Source organism: Bos grunniens, chromosome 24 (genome assembly GCF_055505025.1).
Source record: "Bos grunniens cultivar Pamir isolate PY7600 chromosome 24, Bosgru_T2T1.0, whole genome shotgun sequence".
NCBI lineage: Eukaryota > Metazoa > Chordata > Mammalia > Artiodactyla > Bovidae > Bos > Bos grunniens.
In genome coordinates, this window is record NC_141188.1 from 51,447,843 (window position 1) to 51,466,378 (window position 18,536).

Here is an 18,536-nt window from a genome sequence, read left to right on the forward strand (position 1 = left end):
CCTCCTTAACCCGCAATGAAGTCGAAGATCTAATTACATTCCAACTGACTTTGCTATTTATATCCTGTAATGTTTAAAAGCATGAGAAAAGTTAGCGGACACTTTGTAGGATGGTCAAATTGTGAGGCCATCTTTAAGTTAACCTTTAGGGCAAATCATCACAGGACCACCTTATTCGCGTAGTTCTTTACAGGAATTTATAAGGTATTTTCACACATAAACCCTTTCAGTTTCACAAATACCTGACTGATGGAACAGCGGGTATTATCCTCAACAAGCTGAGAGAGCCTAACTGGCATTCTAGATCCCAGGCAGAAGAAACACACACACACACATGTGAGGAGACCTTTTAAGGGGCCCTCAGCATTGGCATTCTAGATCCCAGGCAGAAGAAACACACACACACACACACACACACACACGTGAGGAGACCTTTTAAGGGGCCCTCAGCACTGGCATTCTAGATCCCAGGCAGAAGAAACACACACACACACACACACACACACACACACACACACACACGTGAGGAGACCTTTTAAGGGGCCTTCAGCACTGGCATTCTAGATCCCAGGCAGAAGAAACACACACACACACACACACACACACACGTGAGGAGACCTTTTAAGGGGCCCTCAGCACTGGCATTCTAGATCCCAGGCAGAAGAAACACACACACACACACAACGTGAGGAGACCTTTTAAGGGGCCCTCAGCACTGGCATTCTAGATCCCAGGCAGAAGAAACACACACACACACACACACACACAACGTGAGGAGACCTTTTAAGGGGCCCTCAGCACTGGCATTCTAGATCCCAGGCAGAAGAAACACACACACACACACACACACACACACACAACGTGAGGAGACCTTTTAAGGGGCCCTCAGCACTGGCATTCTAGATCCCAGGCAGAAGAAACACACACACACACACACACACACACACACGTGAGGAGACCTTTTAAGGGGCCCTCAGCACAGGTGGAGACTACAGCTGAACTTCCGCTCAAGAGCAAAGTGGTGAGTGAGTGAAAGTCGAAATCCTGTCCGACTCTTTGCGACCCCATGAACTATAGAGTTCATGGAATTCTCCAGGCCAGAATACTAAAGTGGGTAGCCTTTCCCTTCTCCAGGGGATTTTCCCAACCCACGGATCGAACCCAGGTTTTCCGCATTGCACGTGGAATCTTTACCAGCTGAGCTACAAAAAGTAGTAGGTAATACCTAAAAGTCAAATGACACTTTGGTACTCTTCCTGAAATGGGAACGAACATGGAACTTTAACAGGAAAAAATCAGCACCTAGTAGGTCACTGACGTGTAATAAAAGCACAACTAGTACTGCGTATCCCAATTTAAGACCGCAATTTACTATAAATCAGCATTCCCTAATCATTTGTAATCCGCCCACTTCGGATTTTGCATGCGGCATGTTTCTAGGTTTGGACTCCATTTCCTGAATTGTTCGTTCAGCCTTTCAGCCACAAAATAACGTCTCTTCTCTTTTGAAATTTCTTTTAATAATTCTCTCTCATTTTGTCTTTTATCTCCTATAATGCTTCTTCTTTCAATTGCAGTTCGGTAAAATACTCATTTTCATTTACTGCTAAGAGTTTACGTAGCCTGAAACAAAAGAAAGAAAAGAAATTAGACGATCGTTTCCGCTCCCTGGACGGGGTCCTGAAGGCTGGTTGCTGGATCTTCGATTCCCACGGGTGCCTGGCCCGCTGGCTGGTCTGCTCTGGTGACACCACACCCTCAGAAGGGCGGTGACGCCCTCGGCCTAGGGGCGGGGTTTGGTAAAAGCCAGATTCTCGGGCCCCCGTTGGGAACCTCCGAGGTCCACAGCCTGGAGGGTCCCGTTGACGTGAATTTTCAGCGACATGGGAAGCGGACTCTCGGCGACACCCGGCGGCCGTAGAACGTCCCGGCGTCGGTCCTGAGCTCTTCGCGCTGCGCCCTCACCCCGGGCGTGTCCCGTAATTTAATCCCGCTTCGGTTTCGCCCGCGGAGCCACTGTGAAGAGGGGAGTCGGCTTCCCTCTGCGCTGATTCTGGACCGCCTCGGCCCAAGGGAGGCCACGCCCCAGGGACAGGGAGTTGAGGGGCAGCGTCTGTCCAGCCCTGGCCGGAGGACCAGGGTCCGGGGGCCAGCGCCCCCTGGTGAACGTATTCGGAGGGTGGCGGGACCGGCCCTGGCATGACAGCCAAGTCTCAACCTCCAGGGGGGTCTAGGAGAATTGATTCACCCAAGATCCTTGAACAGAACTTGACTTTGATCTTGCCACCCGCTTTCTATACCAGTTTCTCAGAGGCAGTCTATCAACACTTAAGCACCATTAAGATACTCCCCCCCAAAACACTAAATATATATAAATCAGTAAACGGGACAATAAAAATCATTTAAAAATAATTTTAAAATAGAACAGCATAAACTATATTATTTCCAATGCCTATTGTACCCCAACAAGGTCACGCAAGGGCTGTCCTCCCAACAGTTTCCTGAATTCTGTATTTTCACCATTAAATTCCACGATAAAGTTGGAAATTCATTCACCATTTGTAAATACATATTGATGTATTTAATAACTGCATGAACTATATCTTTTTCATTCCTGAATCTCAGTATTAAGTACAGTGCCTACCATGGGTCAGGTTCTCGATACCTGAATGAATGACACAAAAATAGCCGAGACCAGCAAGTTTTTTTCTGGATGGGCTTGACAGAATTTCTGTACTTGCTGGGGTCACCATGAAATGGTCTTCAGCTTTGCATTTTCAGCAACGCAGCTTTACCAAGTTATCCTCAGGTGAGTTGTGAGACCCTTAGGAACTGATTCATGGCGGGGTGGCTTTGTAACGTGTCACCGTGACTAGGCTACGTTTCCCAGTATCCCCTTCCTGGCATGCTTCCAGTTAGGACAGGCCACGAGAGATTCTGCGTGGTAACTGGAGGGCAGATGCGCGGCAGCAGCACGCTCAGAAGGCTGGTGCAGGAGCACCAGGCACTGTTGCAGTTCACACGTCACTCATCTGCTGGCTCACCTCGTTGGTATGGGCAACAGTCAGGTCTGCGGCCAGGCCTGCAGCTGCTCCACCTTCCCCAGGATCTTCCTTCAGCTTTTCTAATTCTTGGACCAGATGCATATTTAACTCTGTGATGAAGGGCACCAGCTTCTTCTGCAGGACACCCACGTCACCGAAGTTGGAGGTGGTGAGAGGCTGACATGGCTTCCAGGCCATCCTTGTGGTTTCCAGCTCGTGCTCATGGGCGCCAGTGTGTCCTCCGTCTCCCACTTTTTACATCCATCTTCCCTTCCCGATTGCCTGCCCTGCAGACTTCAAGCTCCAGCATTAGATGCAAAGACAACAGCCTTATACAGACTGTTCAACCAGCTCCCACAATTGCATAAGATCAAATCACCTACAATAAATCCCTTAAGATAATATACATATTTATATATACATTACACACATATATAAAATCTTTATATTAGTAGTGCTGCTTTTCTGATTGTATCTTGACACACACAGTAACCAGACTTATCTCATGAGTCAGAATGCTATTCTCAAATTTCATTTAGGGCACCACTGTCAAAATACCACCAGAATATGAGAATTGGGTGGTTGGATCCTGGGAGGGAGCAAAACAGTATGAGAAAATTATCCAGTCTTGACTCTGGCTGAAATAAGTAGGGTAAGGCAAAGGAAGGAGCAGAGAAGGATGGCAGAGGGCTATACAATGAGTTAAAGTAGAGAAATGCTTAATCTACCTCTGAATATCTAAAGCTGCAAGGCTGGGACTATAGTAATCAAGAGAGGCACATAGGCTACAAAATTTAGGAGGCCGGCACTCAGTCCCAGCCCAGTAAAGCTAAGTAATGAATCACACATGTCATTTTTTGGCACTTTATGAAAAACTGGAAAGTGAGGCAGGGCTGAGCCAAGACTGGCCCTTAGGTGGGACTTGAAGCAGGAGCTCAGACTTCTAGAAGACAGGGGCTGAGAGTAGAAACCAAGTACAAAGGTCATCAAGGGACAGGGGAGGCAAGTTTTGAGGAAACATGAGCCAGGCCAGGAGCTTTCATTCTGAAGACTGCTTTGGCTGAGGGTAGGGAATGATGGTTAAGTATCAGCCGTGGGGAAAGACGCCCTTTTCGGTTTGAGGAATCCTATGTGGCACCCAAGGCCTGGGAATAACCCAGTCTCAGGAGGCATGCGTGCTTTGACAAGGTGGCACAATCCACCCTGTCTTGGTGTTTCCTATGCCACCCTAGGGGCAGCAGCTTTGTACGGGGTTTATTATGCTTAGAAGAATCCAGCTTTGTAAGGTCACTGGAAACTTGTTAATATGACACTATTACACACTACTGGATATAGGTTACAGTTAACAGTTTAGTGGCTTAACTTAAAAACAAGGCTTTTACAACCTGGGCTTGATCTTGATCCTAGGCTCTACTGATACTAGCTGTTCGACACTGGACAGGTTATTTAGTTTCTCTGAATCTCATTTTCCCTTCTGCAAAAATGGGCACAATCAAGCCGTTCTAAAAAGATGTTTTTGAGGATTAAACCAGGTCCATGGGAGGAACTCAACGAATAGCAGTTCCTTTCCTCATTTATTCACATTACATTCCCAATACATTCCGAACTGCTGTCTCCCTGAGGAAATGTTTAGAGACACTACCAGGTCTCATCCAAATCCATTTAGAATTATTTATGATGATGGCTTGTTTAGGCCGAAGGTGGCTTTAATCACGTCGGCTCTCCCATCCCAGCTCCCCCATCTTTAATATCCACACTTCTTATGACACTCAGGCTCCTGGGGTTTGCACTGGTTGGAGGAGATGCACAAACTTTCTACTCTTTGTCTTCCTTTTCTGCTTATTTCCTCTATAAGCTCAGAGTACTGAACAGGCCTGCTCCTCTGGTTTGGTGGTAGGTTTTCCCAGTTCCTGACTCCCACACAAGCCCTGGCAATCCATCTATGGTCCAGCCTCTGAGCAGATCAGTGTTGTCTCTGATAAAGTCGGTCTGTAAATATCACCTTGAGTCCTACAGTCTGTAGAAGCCTCCAGTCTACTGCTTTCTACCTCCAGGTTTTTTAAGGTCCTTGGACCTAGAGAAGAGGGAGCAGGTCTGTATGTTGAATCAGGTTCCCTATGTGCAAAATGAAGCATCACAAAACCATTTCCTACTCTTCCACTTCCCCTTAATTATCCCTTCCCTCTCTTCTACAATCTTCCATTGCAGACAACATAGCACATCATTACTTTTCTGTTAATATGTAATGATTTCATGCATAGGGGAAACAGCTTCACCACTTGGATTATAAGCTCCCTGAAGGCAGGAATCCTATGTCTCCCGAAAGATAAGCCTCCCAAGGTCACTGATTCACCAGTGTGCCCAGCAGGGCCTCAATCAGTACCTCAGTACTCGCCCAAGTACAGGTGGAGCAGTTTCTGGCCTGCAGACACTAGTCTGCAGGACAAAGGAATCCAGGGGTTCAGGTCAACAGTTTACGCTGCCTGTCTGGCTCTGGTCAGGGCTCTCAGCAGTCCTGCAGGAGGCAGCGTTCCCCTGACCTCCTCCCACCAGCCCAGTCCTACAGTCCTCCCACCTCCCTATCCTTCCTTCCACTGCCACACCTGTAGGACAGTTCTGTGCAGCAGCTGAAACAGTTAATGACCTCAACAGGCTCCAGAAAACCTCAAGAAACACAGCCTGATTCCTTCCACTGAGGATACTTCAGTTGTGTGTGGGCCCCAATCACAAAGCCATCTCAGGACCAGATCTCCTGACCACCCCCCACTGACCAGCCCATCCATTCATCTCTTGGAAACTCCACAGGCCTTCAAGACCCCAAATGATGATTCTCTGAATAAAAACTTCTAAGTCTGACCCCTGTGGATTTTCTTAAGAATACGGGGGAAAAGCTTTCCTTATCTTCCCTTTTCTTTCCAATTTTATCACAGGGCACCATCACCTCTCCCACCATCACCTCCTGTAACCCTCCTCAAGGAGGGCCCTGGCCCAGACCTCAGGAGAAATTTCTAAGGTCCTGCACACACTCCATCACTGATGGTGACCAGAGCAGTCGTACTGGGCCTTTACCTCCCACTACGCCATGCCAAAACGCTGGCTGCTCTCACGACTCAGGGCCCACATCTGGCCAGAACCCCTCCCTCCGCCATCCCGACCCCTCACAGTGCGGGGCACACCTTGGCAACCAGACTGCTGTGTCCCGGAGGCGGGTTCCACCCAGGCTGAAAATCTCCGTGATCTGGGGAAGAATTAACATCAGGGTCAATATGACTGGTGGGCCTAGAGCAGGGTCAGGACAGAGTGGGGCGTCCCCCAGCACTGACCACGGGCGTGCCAGCCCCTCCTGCCTCCTCCTCTGGGGGCAAGTCAGAGGTGGAGTCAGCCTTGTTGTCGTCCTTGTCCTCCTCAGGGTCAGGTGGCTCTTGCTTCACTGCTGGCAGGCCTGGGTCTACTGCCTGGGAGAGGCGGGAAATTGGCAGCTGTCAGAAGGGCAGGGCTGGCCTGAGGAAAGTGTCCCTACCAGCCAACCTGTCCCTGTGCTGACACTCCGTCACACCTGAGCACAGAAAAACCATCACTGTCTACAGACCTTTCCCATTCCTCACAGATTTCCATTTTTCTGTTAAGTGGGCGGCAAAGCAGGCCAAACTAGTTGCCTGGGGAGGGTGAGGCATCTGTCAGACAGGCGGGATAATTCTGTGAGAGGCTGTCATCAGCACACCTATTACTGTGTTCAAAGAACCACCATCATGGCTCCCCATCACTCTGCTCACAGACCACCCATCACTGACCCCCACCTTGCTGGGGCAGCCAGGCAGCAATACAGGAGAAGTCAGGATGGCTGTGCCAGGTGTCCAGTCTTCCTGGGCATCCGCCTTCTCTTGCTTCACCTGGGGTAAGGCCACAACCCAACTCAGGCCAGGGCACTGGGCCTCCTGTGTGGAGGAGGATGGCAGCAGACTTGGTCCCAGCTTCCCTGCACGAGGCTGGGTGGGGTTAGGAAGGGCAGGATAAGGCGGGACCCTCACCTGCAACCGAGTTTCTGTGGAAGCCGGGGCTGGGCCAGGCACCTGCACGGGACTGCTTGCACCCTCCCGTAAGAACACAAGGTCAGTGCCAGGTGGGGGCAGCACAAAGCCACTGCCTGCTTCCTCCTTCACTGGAGTCTGGGCTCGGTCTGGTTGAGCTGCGGGTGTGGCCAAGGGAGGCTTCAGGGTCTGACCCAGATGGGGCCTTCGAGTAGAGCCAGGCCTCTTTCGACGAGGGTGAGCTGGGGGCGGCGATGCCCCATCTTCGGACCCTGCCCAGACACTTGGCAGCAGCCGCTTCTGTGAGGAGAGGTGGCACGTTATGGCCACCAGGTACAATACTACCCTGCTCTGATTGATGCGCCCAACCCCGTCAGTTCCAGCACGGAATCTCCTTATGGACGAGCCGCTCATCACACAGGCTGTGAGTCTCCTATCAGCAATGACAGTACCTCCTAGTTTCCTCATTTATCCCAGCATAACGTCTGCTAATTGGTGGCAAACCCACCGCCCCACCGACCACTCTGAGGCTGCAGGACCCACTAGAGGTCTGCCCGCCCCTCCCAGGCATCAGGTGGCAGGGGGCATGAGGGGGAGACTGGCACTATTCCTCCCACCCACCAGACCCTTCCTGCTACACCCACCATAGCAAACTGCAGGCACTGGCGCCAGCGACACTTCTGGCGCTTCTGGTTGCTGCCCCCAAACTTGGGCTTGTCACAGCAGAAGTCGCAGTGGCCACAGTCCATCCGCCGCAGGCAGGCTGCACAGGTCCCACACTTGCGGTTCTGCCGACGGTTTGTGTAAGGCTGCTGGGAACAGGAGGTGTGGGGCTGTCACTAGGATAGTGACAACGCTGCTCCTGTTGCTCGTCCACCAGCCCCACTGGAGGGAACTGGCTCCCACTAGTCACACCTCCTGTCTGCGAGTCCAGCGCCAGGCGGTATCACTGTCCTGGAAGGTCCTTGATACCATGAGCACGGTGGCTGCTTCAATACAGTATCCATCATTCTATCTGCTGGTCCCCCACTAGCTACCAAGATAACGTCTCTGACCCCCGCCTCCAGCAGAATTTTGCAGATGCCCATTAGCTCCCATCGCTGCGCCCGCTCATCCTATGCGGACTTCGGGCACTGTGCCAGCTTTTCCTCTGTGAGCCCCATCAGAGCGTTGGTTCATCTGACACCAGGTCCTGTCACTGCACCTGGGGGTCCCATATTAGTTCCTACCCCACTGTCTGCTCAGCCCATACTAGTATCCATCACTGTACTTTACTACTCCCCTATTAGGCCCATTGCAGCATCTGCTTCTTTGGGTTAACCAAGCGCCCTGGGAGAGTCTATTCAGGTAGGGTGAGGCCACTCACTAGCTCGTCCTCGTCTACACAGTAATAGATGAATTCAGCAGGTGGCGAGGGGGCCAGGGCTCTGGGGTGCTGCAGAGGCAAATGGGGTGGGGTCAGGGCAGGTAGCTGGTGAGGTTACGGTTGTGCCGTCCCCCTGCCCACCAGGGCCTCACCAGCTCCGGAGACTCTGGAGGCTGCGGTGGGGGAGGTGGAGGCGGTGACTGGGCTCGGGGTGGACGCCGCCGGGGCACCACCTTGGAGTCGCAGCCTCCCCTGCGGCGGCCGTGTTTACCCTGAGAGAAAGGCAGAAGGCAAGTTTAGGCTTGGCGGCACCAGGCAGACACAGACCACCGCCCTCCCCTCAGGTGTGCAGAAAGCATGCGAGGGGGACAGGCAGGCAGAGTGTGGGCTGGGGCACTCACAGCAGGGGGAGCCACAGCCAGGGGAGGGCGTCGTTGACATCGCTGATGGTGGCGACGGAGGCGGTGAGCAAGGTGCTGGCAGACAAGGGCAGATAGGTGAAGCCAGAGCGGTGAGTGTGAGGTGGGGGAGAAAAGAAGACATGAGGTGGGCAAGGCCAGGTGGAAAGACGGAAGCAGCAGCAGCTTCAACCACAGTGTAAGCGCTGCCCCAGCCCCCCACTGCACAGCCCCCACTGGCCGCTCCACTCTGACTTACCCGGAGGCAGCGCCGCTGGACGCACTTCCACTGGCGCCGGAGACCGGGGCGCGGAGGGCGAAGGCAGACTCGACAGCGGCCACAGTCCTCTCGGGTCTGACAGCCCCGGCACACTCCACACCCTCGGCTCTGTGGGGGCCGGAGGTGTGAAGCGTGGGGCCAGGGCTGAGGGCCAGGAGCACGGGTGAGCCTTGGGCCCACCCCAGCTGCCTGACTCACCCTTTCCACAATGCGGAGGCACCGTCTTCGCTCACACTTGCAGAACAGCCCCGAGGCCACATCATGGGGCAACTGCAGGAGGCAGGTGGAGCAGGCCCCACAGTCTTCCTTTACCTGGCAGGCCGTGCACTCCCCGCAGCCCACACGCTGCCAGGAATGGGTGGGGCAAGGTCACGGGTCCAAGCGGAGTGGCTCCAGGAGCACTGCCCCTCACGTGTCTGCTGACCCCACATTGGCCCCTATCACCACGTCTGCTGGTCCCCCGTCTGCCTCATCACTGTCTGGTAACTAGTGATTAGCCACCATCACTGAGGCCGTAAACAACGTCTACTCTCCCCTGTGACCCTTATCACAGTGTCTACTGATTAACTTCCATTACTGTCGACTGCCTGCAGCCAGCTCCCTACAAAATGACCCTGACATCCAGTGGATCCATCACTGTTCCTTCAGACTCTGACCAGCCCCCATCACATCCTGCTCCCACCGCACACTTGTGAGGAGGAAGTAGGCTGTGCTTACCTTAAACATCCTCTGCTCCCGATTGAAAGCGATCCTCTGTGCTGCAGGGAGGGAGGCAGAAATGTTAAAGGAGCATCAGGTATCTGACCTCACGACTCCCTCTGCTCTGTCATCTACCACTCAGCCCCCAGCCAGATATCTGTATGCCAGCCTGACACCGAGGCTGCTCCAGCTCTACCTCCCAGTGCCCCAGGGGCCACTCACCTCGGCAGTCCTTGCACAAAGTCTTGAGCCGCTGCCTTCGGGTACCATCTCCTGAAAAGCTGATTCCACAGTTCTCACAGCACCTAGGATGGGAAACATGGGTGTGGGGCCCTGAGTGTACCCCCAACCAGAACCCTCACGGACTTGACTCTAGCTCAACACTCACCCAGGGGCAGGAAGCGAAGCTGGGACTGTGTCAGTGTCAGCCTTGCTGTCATCCCTTGGTGCCTCCTTCCTGACCTCACTCTTCTGAGGTCCAACCTGACACTTCCGAGCCTTGGCTGGCTTCGAAGGCTTCTTCCGCTTCCTGCTGGTGATGGCCAAGGATTGGGCCTGGAGACAAGAGCAAGGGCAGGAGACCAGTGGGCGAGTGTCAGGAGGCTCAGCGTCCGTGCCCAAGTATTCTACACCGTACAGTACCTTGGGGGATGGATAGCAGAGGACGCCTTGTTTGAAGTCGAAGAGGGTGAGATCACATGCAGGGCCCAGGTATCGGGTCAGCTCAACTTTGCTTCGGATCCTGTCTCCTGTGGGGCTGGGGATGGACCAGGACAGGTTGGTACCTAGCTGGAGCCACTGCCACTCCACCCACACAACCCTCCCATAGGGCTGGTGAACAGGCCTGGAGAGCTGGTGGGATACAGGAAGCAGCCTGGGATCAACCTATGAACCCCAACCAAGAAACTACCCCAAATAACTCCAAACAGCAGGAATATAAAAGGTGTATAAATGCCAGCGTGTAGACAAAGATTAATAAATAATATAAATGCAAATGGATATGCACAGATTTATAATGTGTGCTACTACTGGCATTCCATATAAGTGAAAGGAAATACAAATAGCAACACAAATTAATTAAATAACATACATGTATTAGCATTTCATACTATGTACACAAACAAAATCCATACAAGAAAAAAACGTGTTTTAAATATAGCAGGCTCTTGAACAACACATGTATAAACTGCATAGGTCCACTTACACATGAATTTTTTTCAATAAATATATTGAAAAATTTTTTGGAGATTTGTGACTACTTAATTCAATGAATTATATAGCCTAGAGATATTGAAAAAATTAAGAAAAAGGTGTGTCATGAATGCAGAAAATATATGTAGATACTAATCTATTTTATCATTTACCACCATAAGATATATACATGAAATCTATCATAAAAAGTTAAAATTTACCAAAACGTGCACAAATACTTAAGATCGTATGTGGCACCATTTGCAGTCAAGAGAAACGTAAACAAAAGTAAAGATGCAGTATTACATCATAACTGCACAAAATTAACTGTAGCATGTATCATACTACTATAATCATCTCACAGCCACCTCCTGTTGCTGCTGCAGTGAACTCAGGTGTTGCAAGTATTTACTTTCAATGCCATGGAAGGCGAATCATCTCTGTGAGCAGTTTGTTTCTCCATAAAATTGAGCATCACAGTAGAAAGTGACCCCTTGCAGTGGTTTTTCTCATGTCATTTTCATTGTATTTAGTGCACTACTGTAAGCTTTTAATAACACCTTGGGACCCATAACAAAGTGTCACTGGTGATACTGCAAGTGCTCCCAAGAAGCAGAGAAAAGTCATAACATTACAGGAAAAAGCTGAATAGCTTGACATGTACCGTAGATTGAGGTCAGCAGCTGTGGTTACCAACAATTCAAGATTAATGAATCCAATATAAAGTGAAAGTGGAAGTGTCACTCAGTTGTGTCTGACTCTTTACAACCCCATGGACTACAGCCCACAAGGCTCTCCTGTCCATGGAATTCTCTGGGCAAGAATACTGGAGTGGGTTGCCATTTCCTTCTCCAGGGGATCTTCCCGACCAAGGGATCGAACCTGGGTCTCCTGCATTGCAGGCAGATTCTTTACCATCTGAGCCACCAGGGAAGCCACCCACTGTAAGGACTATTATTTTTAAAAAAAAGAAAGGAAAAAAAACAAAGGAAATTCAGAAACTGTTGCTGCAACTATGCCAGCAGCTCGAAAACCTTGTACTTTTTGCAAAATATGTTTTTATCTTGTACTGAAAATGCAGCTTTTATGTGGATGCATGATGGCTATAAGAAAGTCATATCTATAAGTTATAACAAGATTTGAGAAAAAGTCAAGTCATTATATGACAACTTAAAGCAAAAGCAAGGTGAAGGCTCTAAAGCTGGGGAATTCAATACCAGCAAAGGATGGTTTGGCTTTACGAATGTCAAGACAACAGAAAAAGCGGCTTCTACCAACCAGGAAGCAGCAGACAAGTTCCCAGACGCCACTAAGAAAATCACTGAGGAGAAAGGCTCTCTGCCTGAACAACTGAACAAATTTTTAATGGAGATGAAAGTACCCTATTCTGAAAAGTAAAAAAAAAAAAAAGGTGCAAAGGACATTTATTAGTAAGAAAGAGAAGTGAGCACCAGGATTTAAGGCAGGAAGGGATAAACTAACTCTATTGTTTTGTGGAAATGCAGTCAGGTTTATGATCAGGACTGCCGTTATTAATAAAGCTGCTAACCCTCAAGCCTTGAAGGAAGATAAACACCAGCTGCCAGTCTTTTGGTTGTACAAGAAGGTCTTGACAGTGAGAACCATTTTTTTTTTTTAATGGTTCCATTGATGCTCTGTTAGGAAGTCAGGAAGTACCTCACCAGTTAAGGGACAGTTTTAAAAGTTCTTTTGATATTGGGCAATGCCCTGCCCACCCAGAACCCCATGAATTCAACAGCAGGTGTCGAAGTGGTTTGTTTGCCCCCAAACACAATGTCTCTAATTCAGCCTATAGATCAGAGGGTCATAAAGGACCTTTATGGCTCCTTACTCGCAGAATTCTATGGAAAGAACTGACAACACTATCGAAGAGAATCTTCATAGACAGAACATCCTAGTAGTCTGGAAAAACCATTGAAGATGCCATCATCGTTATAGAAAAGAGTGTGAAAGTCATCAAGTGCAAAACAATAACTCCCTACTAGAGAAAACTGTGTCCAGATGTTGTGCATGACTTCCCAGAATTTACAGCCAAGTCAATCAAGGAAATCATGAAAGAGATTGTGGATAAGGCAAAAGTCAGGGAGGGGATGAAGAGTTTCAAGACATCGATCTTGGACTTGAGCTAACAGACACCACACCAGAGGAATTAACACAAGACAACTTGATGGAGATGACTGCTGCTGAACCAGTACCAGATAATGAGGAAGATGAAGGAAGAGTGCCAGAGAAAAACTGATATTAGACAATCTAGCAGAAGGGTTCTGATATTCAAGACCACTTTTAATTTTATATGACATGGGCACTAAAATTAAAGCAAACAGAGGAAGAAAGATTGAGACAATGTAGAAACATTTTTGGAGAACTGAGAAAGCAAAAAAGTCAGAGAGAAATTACAGTGCATTTCTATAAAGTCACACCAAATGTTTCTGCCCCTCCTGCCTCCTCCTGCCTCCCCTACCTTCTCCTTTTGCCTCTGCCACCCCTCAGTAAGATGAAACCCCCTTTCTCTTCCTCCTCAGCCTACTCAACATGAAGACGACAAAGATGAAAACCTTTGTGATGATCCACTTCCACTTAATAAATAGTAAATAATAACAGGCCGTACAGTTAATACTTATCTACATTTGTGGGTGTCTTTGTGTGAAAATCTAACAATTGTAAGGCAAGAACTGTATGAGAATTTCCCTGGTAGTCTAGTGGTTAAGAACCTGCCTGCCAATGCAGGGGACATGGGTTTCGATTCCTTGTCCAAAAAATTCCACATGCCATGGGGCAACTAAGCCCGTGCGTTGCAACCACTGAAGCCCAGGCACCTACAGCCTGTGCTCTGCAACAAGAGAAGCCACCACGATGAGAAGTCCACACCAGCAACAAAGAGCGGCCCTCACTTGCCACAACTAGAAAAAGCCCCCGAGCAGCAACCAAGACCCAGCGCAACCAAAACAAAAGAACTGTATGAGACATTTCCGTGTCACCATCATCATCATGGCCCAAGTATTCCTCTATGCCAGACTCAAAATGGATAGCCTATCTTTATTCAGACATTTATAGGTAAATGGTATTTAACATAAAATTAATAACATGTTAGTTTTCTTACTGTTTTATAACTATGCCGTCAAAGAATTACATTACCATACAGTATGCCTCGCTTCCTGGTTAATTAAAGAAACTGCCTATCATCACAGGTAAGTGCCTTGAAAAAACCCAAAAATGTACCAATGTAACAACATTGTATCATGAATATGATTATAATATTGTATGCCATAAAAACTTTATAACAATTTATTCATTAGTGTACAGGCTAGGCTACCAGAAAGCAAAAATACTGCTCCTTCTCAGTTATCAATGCATGAATTGTTATACCTGTAAATAAACATAAATTTTTTGTATTATGTTTTCATTTTTGATATCTGGTATTAGTAATATGTATAAGATCTACAATGCCTTGTGTCATATAAGATAGTATTAATGTAGGGCCTTGACAGTCAGACAACTTATCCTGTAAACAGATGATGTAAATTTAATGTATTGCTAAATACAGTACAGTGCTGTGAATGAACTTTTTCTTCCTTATGATTTTCTCCTTTTTGGGCTGCACCACTCAGTCTATGGGATCTCAGTTCCCCAAACAAGCACTGAACCTGGGCCATGGCAGTGAAAGCCTGGAATCCTAACCACTAGGCAACCAAGGAACTCCCACGTGATTTTCTTTAATCTCTTCTCTAGCTTATTTTCCCGCAAGAATACAGTATATAATACATACACCATACAAAGTATGTGTTAACCAATGATTTGTTATTGATAAGGCTTCCAGTCAACAGTAGGCTATTAGTTGTTAAGCTTTTAAGGAGTCAAAAGTTATATGTGTATTTTTGACTGCACAGGGAATTGGCTTCCCTAATCCCTACATAGTTCAAGGGTCAAGTGTATGTGTACAGACAATATACATACAAATACACGTATAAACAAATAAATGCAACTACATACAAAACAAAACGTAAGTCACTGATGTTGGAAGACAATACTCCACAGGTCACTCACATTTTTGCATGTCTTACAAGAGAGGCACTGACTACCCTTTGCAAGGAGCTATCTTTTCAAGGATGTGTGTACAGCATCAGCCTTGGAAGATAAGAGATAGGGTGTTCTTCCAGAGCAAGGAAGGCATCCTTACTGTCCTAACATTATTAAAGATTGGATTCCTTAAGCTCGGAGTTCCTTTCCCACAACAGTGCATGTGCAGATGCTAATTAAGTAGCCCTCTTCACGTCGCCCTGTGGGAATCGGCATTTGGGGAACTGGCACTAGAATGATGACATACAGATACTGCTGATGCGGTGAGTAATAAACTGTCGGTCAGGGAGACAGGGGTCCCTTATCTCCTACTGGTACCCCCAAAACTGAAACACACTCACTTGTTATCTTGCCCTAATTTGGGTAAAACCTCTGGCCTCTTCTATTCTCAATCACTGCACTCATTTTGAAAGTTTTATAAAAACTGTAAATACATGAATAAATGTACAATATAGACATAAAAATATTATTTATAAGCATATAAATAAATGTAATTCTAGTTACAATTTTACTACATTCCTCTAAGCAAAGAGCAACTTACACACAAAAAAGTTAAGAAAATTTAATAACTACATGACTAACATATTCTAAAAGACCTCAAATCCTTAAACGTAACTTTTTTATAAACACATATTTTCATGTGTTTATAGTCAATTCTCATTATTCACAGTAATTCTGTTCTATAAAGTCACTTTGAACACTGAATTAGTGAGTACAGAATCACTGCTCCTAGGGGAACTACAGGTTAGGTTCCTGTAAGCCTCTGGTCACATTTTTGTCAACCAATCAGTATATTACCCTGTTTTATGTGCGTTTCTGTTTAAAGACACCTTGTTTAATATAGTCCTCTTACAAATAATTAACTACATGGTCTTTGAACGATTTAACAATAGCAGTTTTGGAAGCCATCTGTGTTATACAGGTTCCTTCGTCAATGTCCTTGTAAACCAAGCCAGCCTCATCAGCACTGAAAACCTACTCTTCCTCAAAACCCTTTTCCTGTACTGCACCTATCAGGTGTTTTTTAAACTTCTTCCATGGACTCTTTCATCTGCAGAACCTGCCTCACCTGCAAGTTTAACACTTTTCACAAAGTATCACCTTTGGAAACGTGTGAGCTAGCCAGCACCAGCTGAAACAGGCGTACTGTTTCCGTAACCCTAGGAACATGACAGCCGATGTCCTTTGCTTTCGGCTTCACCACACTGTCCACTAAACTCTGGTCACCACCTCATGGATCCACAGATTTAGCCACTTTTCCACCTTTTCCTTAGCTTCATCATGTACTACAGACGTTACTTTAGCACTTCCTGGAGCAGCCTTACATACTAATTGGCTAATTTCCTTTTTTCTAGATATACTGCCTTTTTGATTCATTAACATTGAACTCACAGTCAACAGCACTGCGACTTATGCCTGAACAAAGCTTATTTAACATGCATTTTCTCCATATGGCACAAAACAGACTTCCTGCACTTAGCTCACTGGACAGCACTTCAACACTACACTCGGGGGCAACTCTACAGAGCAAAATCACCATTAAAAAGTGCAAAAAACAGAACACTAAGTAGTCCTCAATAAGGATACTTGTTTACAGCTTAAGAGCTAATATAAGAAATCTTCATTCAATCTTGGCTGGGAACACACACATCAGGCGACCTATTTCTTGCCGCTCTGTGCATATCCACAAATGATCATGAAAACACAGTGAGTATGACTTCAGGGGTACAAACAACAAATCTTAGTGAGTAACCAAATCTTCAAATATAGAACCTGCAGATAATAAGGATCAACTGTACATGCATACCCATAAATCTAATCACACACCCCTGATTTCACCCTGCCTAACCAGGTTCAGCCCTAACCCCTCTGTCCACAACCCACCCAGTACCTCTGGTAGTAGGTGTCTGAGCGTCCACAGGTGGCACCTGACTTGCGAAAAACCTCACGGCGCTTCCAGCCAGGGCCCAGGGCTGGGCAGTCCAGCCAGTCCTCAGCCATGGGTACCACGGAAGAAGCAGAGGCCTGCAACACAGAAGGGGCAGTGGGAAAAACTGAGGCGTTAGAAAGGGACATGTTGTGCCCCAGGCCACACAAACCTGTGTTTCTATTCATGCTTGTTTAAGACCTAGGACCTGCCACAAGCAACTGGCCAACATAAGGAAGAGTAAAGCCCCATTCCCACTTCGTTCTTCCCTGTCCTGGGCCCAGGAGCTTGTCATCCCCCCGGCTTCTTGATCTGGCAGCCCCATCCTCAACCCAAGGGTCCCCATCCTCAACGCATTCCTCACTCTCACCGTCCTAATCCCCAGTTCCTCCCTAACCTCAGCCAGAGAGACCGCATTCCTCCCATCTCTAGCGCGAGAGGCCCCCACAGGACTTGGCTACCTCAGTACTCTAACCTCCCATTCATTCCCTTCCTTGACCCAAGAGTCACTAATTTCTGTTAGTCTTTTAACCCTCCCATTCCTTTCCTGTCTGCTGTCCTCTTATCCTTCTACCTCAGTATTACTGCCTCCATTCCCCGAGTCCTCTGCCAAAGAACCCTCAGCTCCTCTGCAAGCTTGACCTGAACAGCCCCTCATTCCCTCGGTACCCTACTCCGAACGCCTCCGCATCTCACTTTCGCTCTGTCAGTGTTTTGAGTCCCAATTGCTTCCCGAGTCTCCGAACCCGCCCTATTTCCCTCTTCTGCAGTTAACAAGTTTCCTTTGGAGTCCTCACCCTCCGTTCCTCTCATCAGCTTGAGACACCCTGATTTCTCCCTTCAGCATCTGAACCCCCTACCCCATTCCTCTCCTCTTGGTCCAAGACCAAGCCATCCCTAACTGTTGGCTTTCTGATTCCCTATTTCTCATCGTCCTCCATACGAGACCCCCGTCCCTCCCTTTCAGCATTCCAACTCATTTCTCCCCGTCATCAGCCCGAGGGCCGCTCATTTCTTCCCTTTAGCATCCTGGACCCCTATTTCTCTCTCCTTAACCCGAGAGGCCCCGATATCTCCCCTCAGCGTTCGGATCCTCCCCATGGCTCTCCGTCCTTGTCCAAGAGCCCGACACTTCCACCTGTCAGTCTTCGGAGCCCCTAGTCCTCCCTGTCCTCCGCCTAAATCTTCCCAAGACTCCCTTCAATATTCGAGGCCGCCATTCCTCCCACTCATCGGCCCGAAGGCCCTTCATTGCTCTCCGTCAGCGTTCTGAGCCTCAACCCTTCCCTATTCTCCGCCTGAGCGGTCTCCATTTCTACCCCCCTTGACCGTCTCACCAGCTCGGCTCACGGCTGGTACCTTCCACCGTTCTAGGTCCGCGGACCCATGGCGAGAATCCCGCCCGTGGCTCCCGCCTCTCCGGCTCCTCGCCTTCCTCCTCCGCAGCCGCTTCCTCCGAAGCTGTAGCTGTCGCCGCCGCGGCCGTTCGTTGCTCCAGGAACCGG

General features: G+C 48.5%; 1 protein-coding gene across 50 annotated transcripts; it reads right to left on the reverse strand.

Annotated features, from left to right (window-relative positions):
- Nucleotides 1-1,348: 1,348 nt before the first annotated feature.
- On the reverse strand, nucleotides 1,349-18,534 carry MBD1 (methyl-CpG binding domain protein 1). 50 transcript variants are annotated; one of them, XR_015154055.1, is made up of 18 exons: nucleotides 18,369-18,534; nucleotides 16,996-17,129; nucleotides 10,458-10,572; nucleotides 10,204-10,370; nucleotides 10,038-10,120; nucleotides 9,834-9,874; nucleotides 9,315-9,461; nucleotides 9,096-9,224; nucleotides 8,840-8,914; nucleotides 8,591-8,710; nucleotides 8,439-8,507; nucleotides 7,717-7,881; nucleotides 7,073-7,372; nucleotides 6,842-6,934; nucleotides 6,368-6,499; nucleotides 6,221-6,282; nucleotides 3,045-3,338; nucleotides 1,349-1,623 (listed from the first exon to the last, which is right to left on the reverse strand). XR_015154055.1 is itself a non-coding variant. In XM_086373475.1 (17 exons), the coding sequence occupies exons 2-17, from the start codon at nucleotides 17,103-17,105 to the stop codon at nucleotides 1,551-1,553; spliced, it is 1,881 nt and encodes a 626-aa protein (XP_086229601.1). In that variant the 5' UTR covers nucleotides 17,106-17,129; nucleotides 18,369-18,534; the 3' UTR covers nucleotides 1,349-1,550. The 50 variants fall into 50 exon arrangements, 43 of the variants coding, with proteins under 43 accessions (XP_086229601.1, XP_086229593.1, XP_086229600.1 ...); XR_015154053.1 differs by having other exon boundaries at nucleotides 6,842-6,979; XR_015154054.1 differs by having other exon boundaries at nucleotides 7,717-7,884.
- Between the last annotated feature and the right edge of the window lie 2 nt (nucleotides 18,535-18,536).

Coding starts and splice junctions, on each gene's coding strand:
- MBD1 (XM_086373457.1), bottom strand. CDS start 17,105: ATGGCTGAGGACTGGCTGGACTGCCCAGCCCTGGGCCCTGGCTGGAAG. Junction 8,711..8,839: donor TGGCTGTGGCTCCCCCTGCT/GTGAGTGCCCCA, acceptor CCTTTCTCTCAG/GGTAAACACGGCCGCCGCAG. Junction 6,980..7,072: donor CCACAGAAACTCGGTTGCAG/GTGAGGGTCCCG, acceptor TCCTCCACACAG/GAGGCCCAGTGCCCTGGCCT.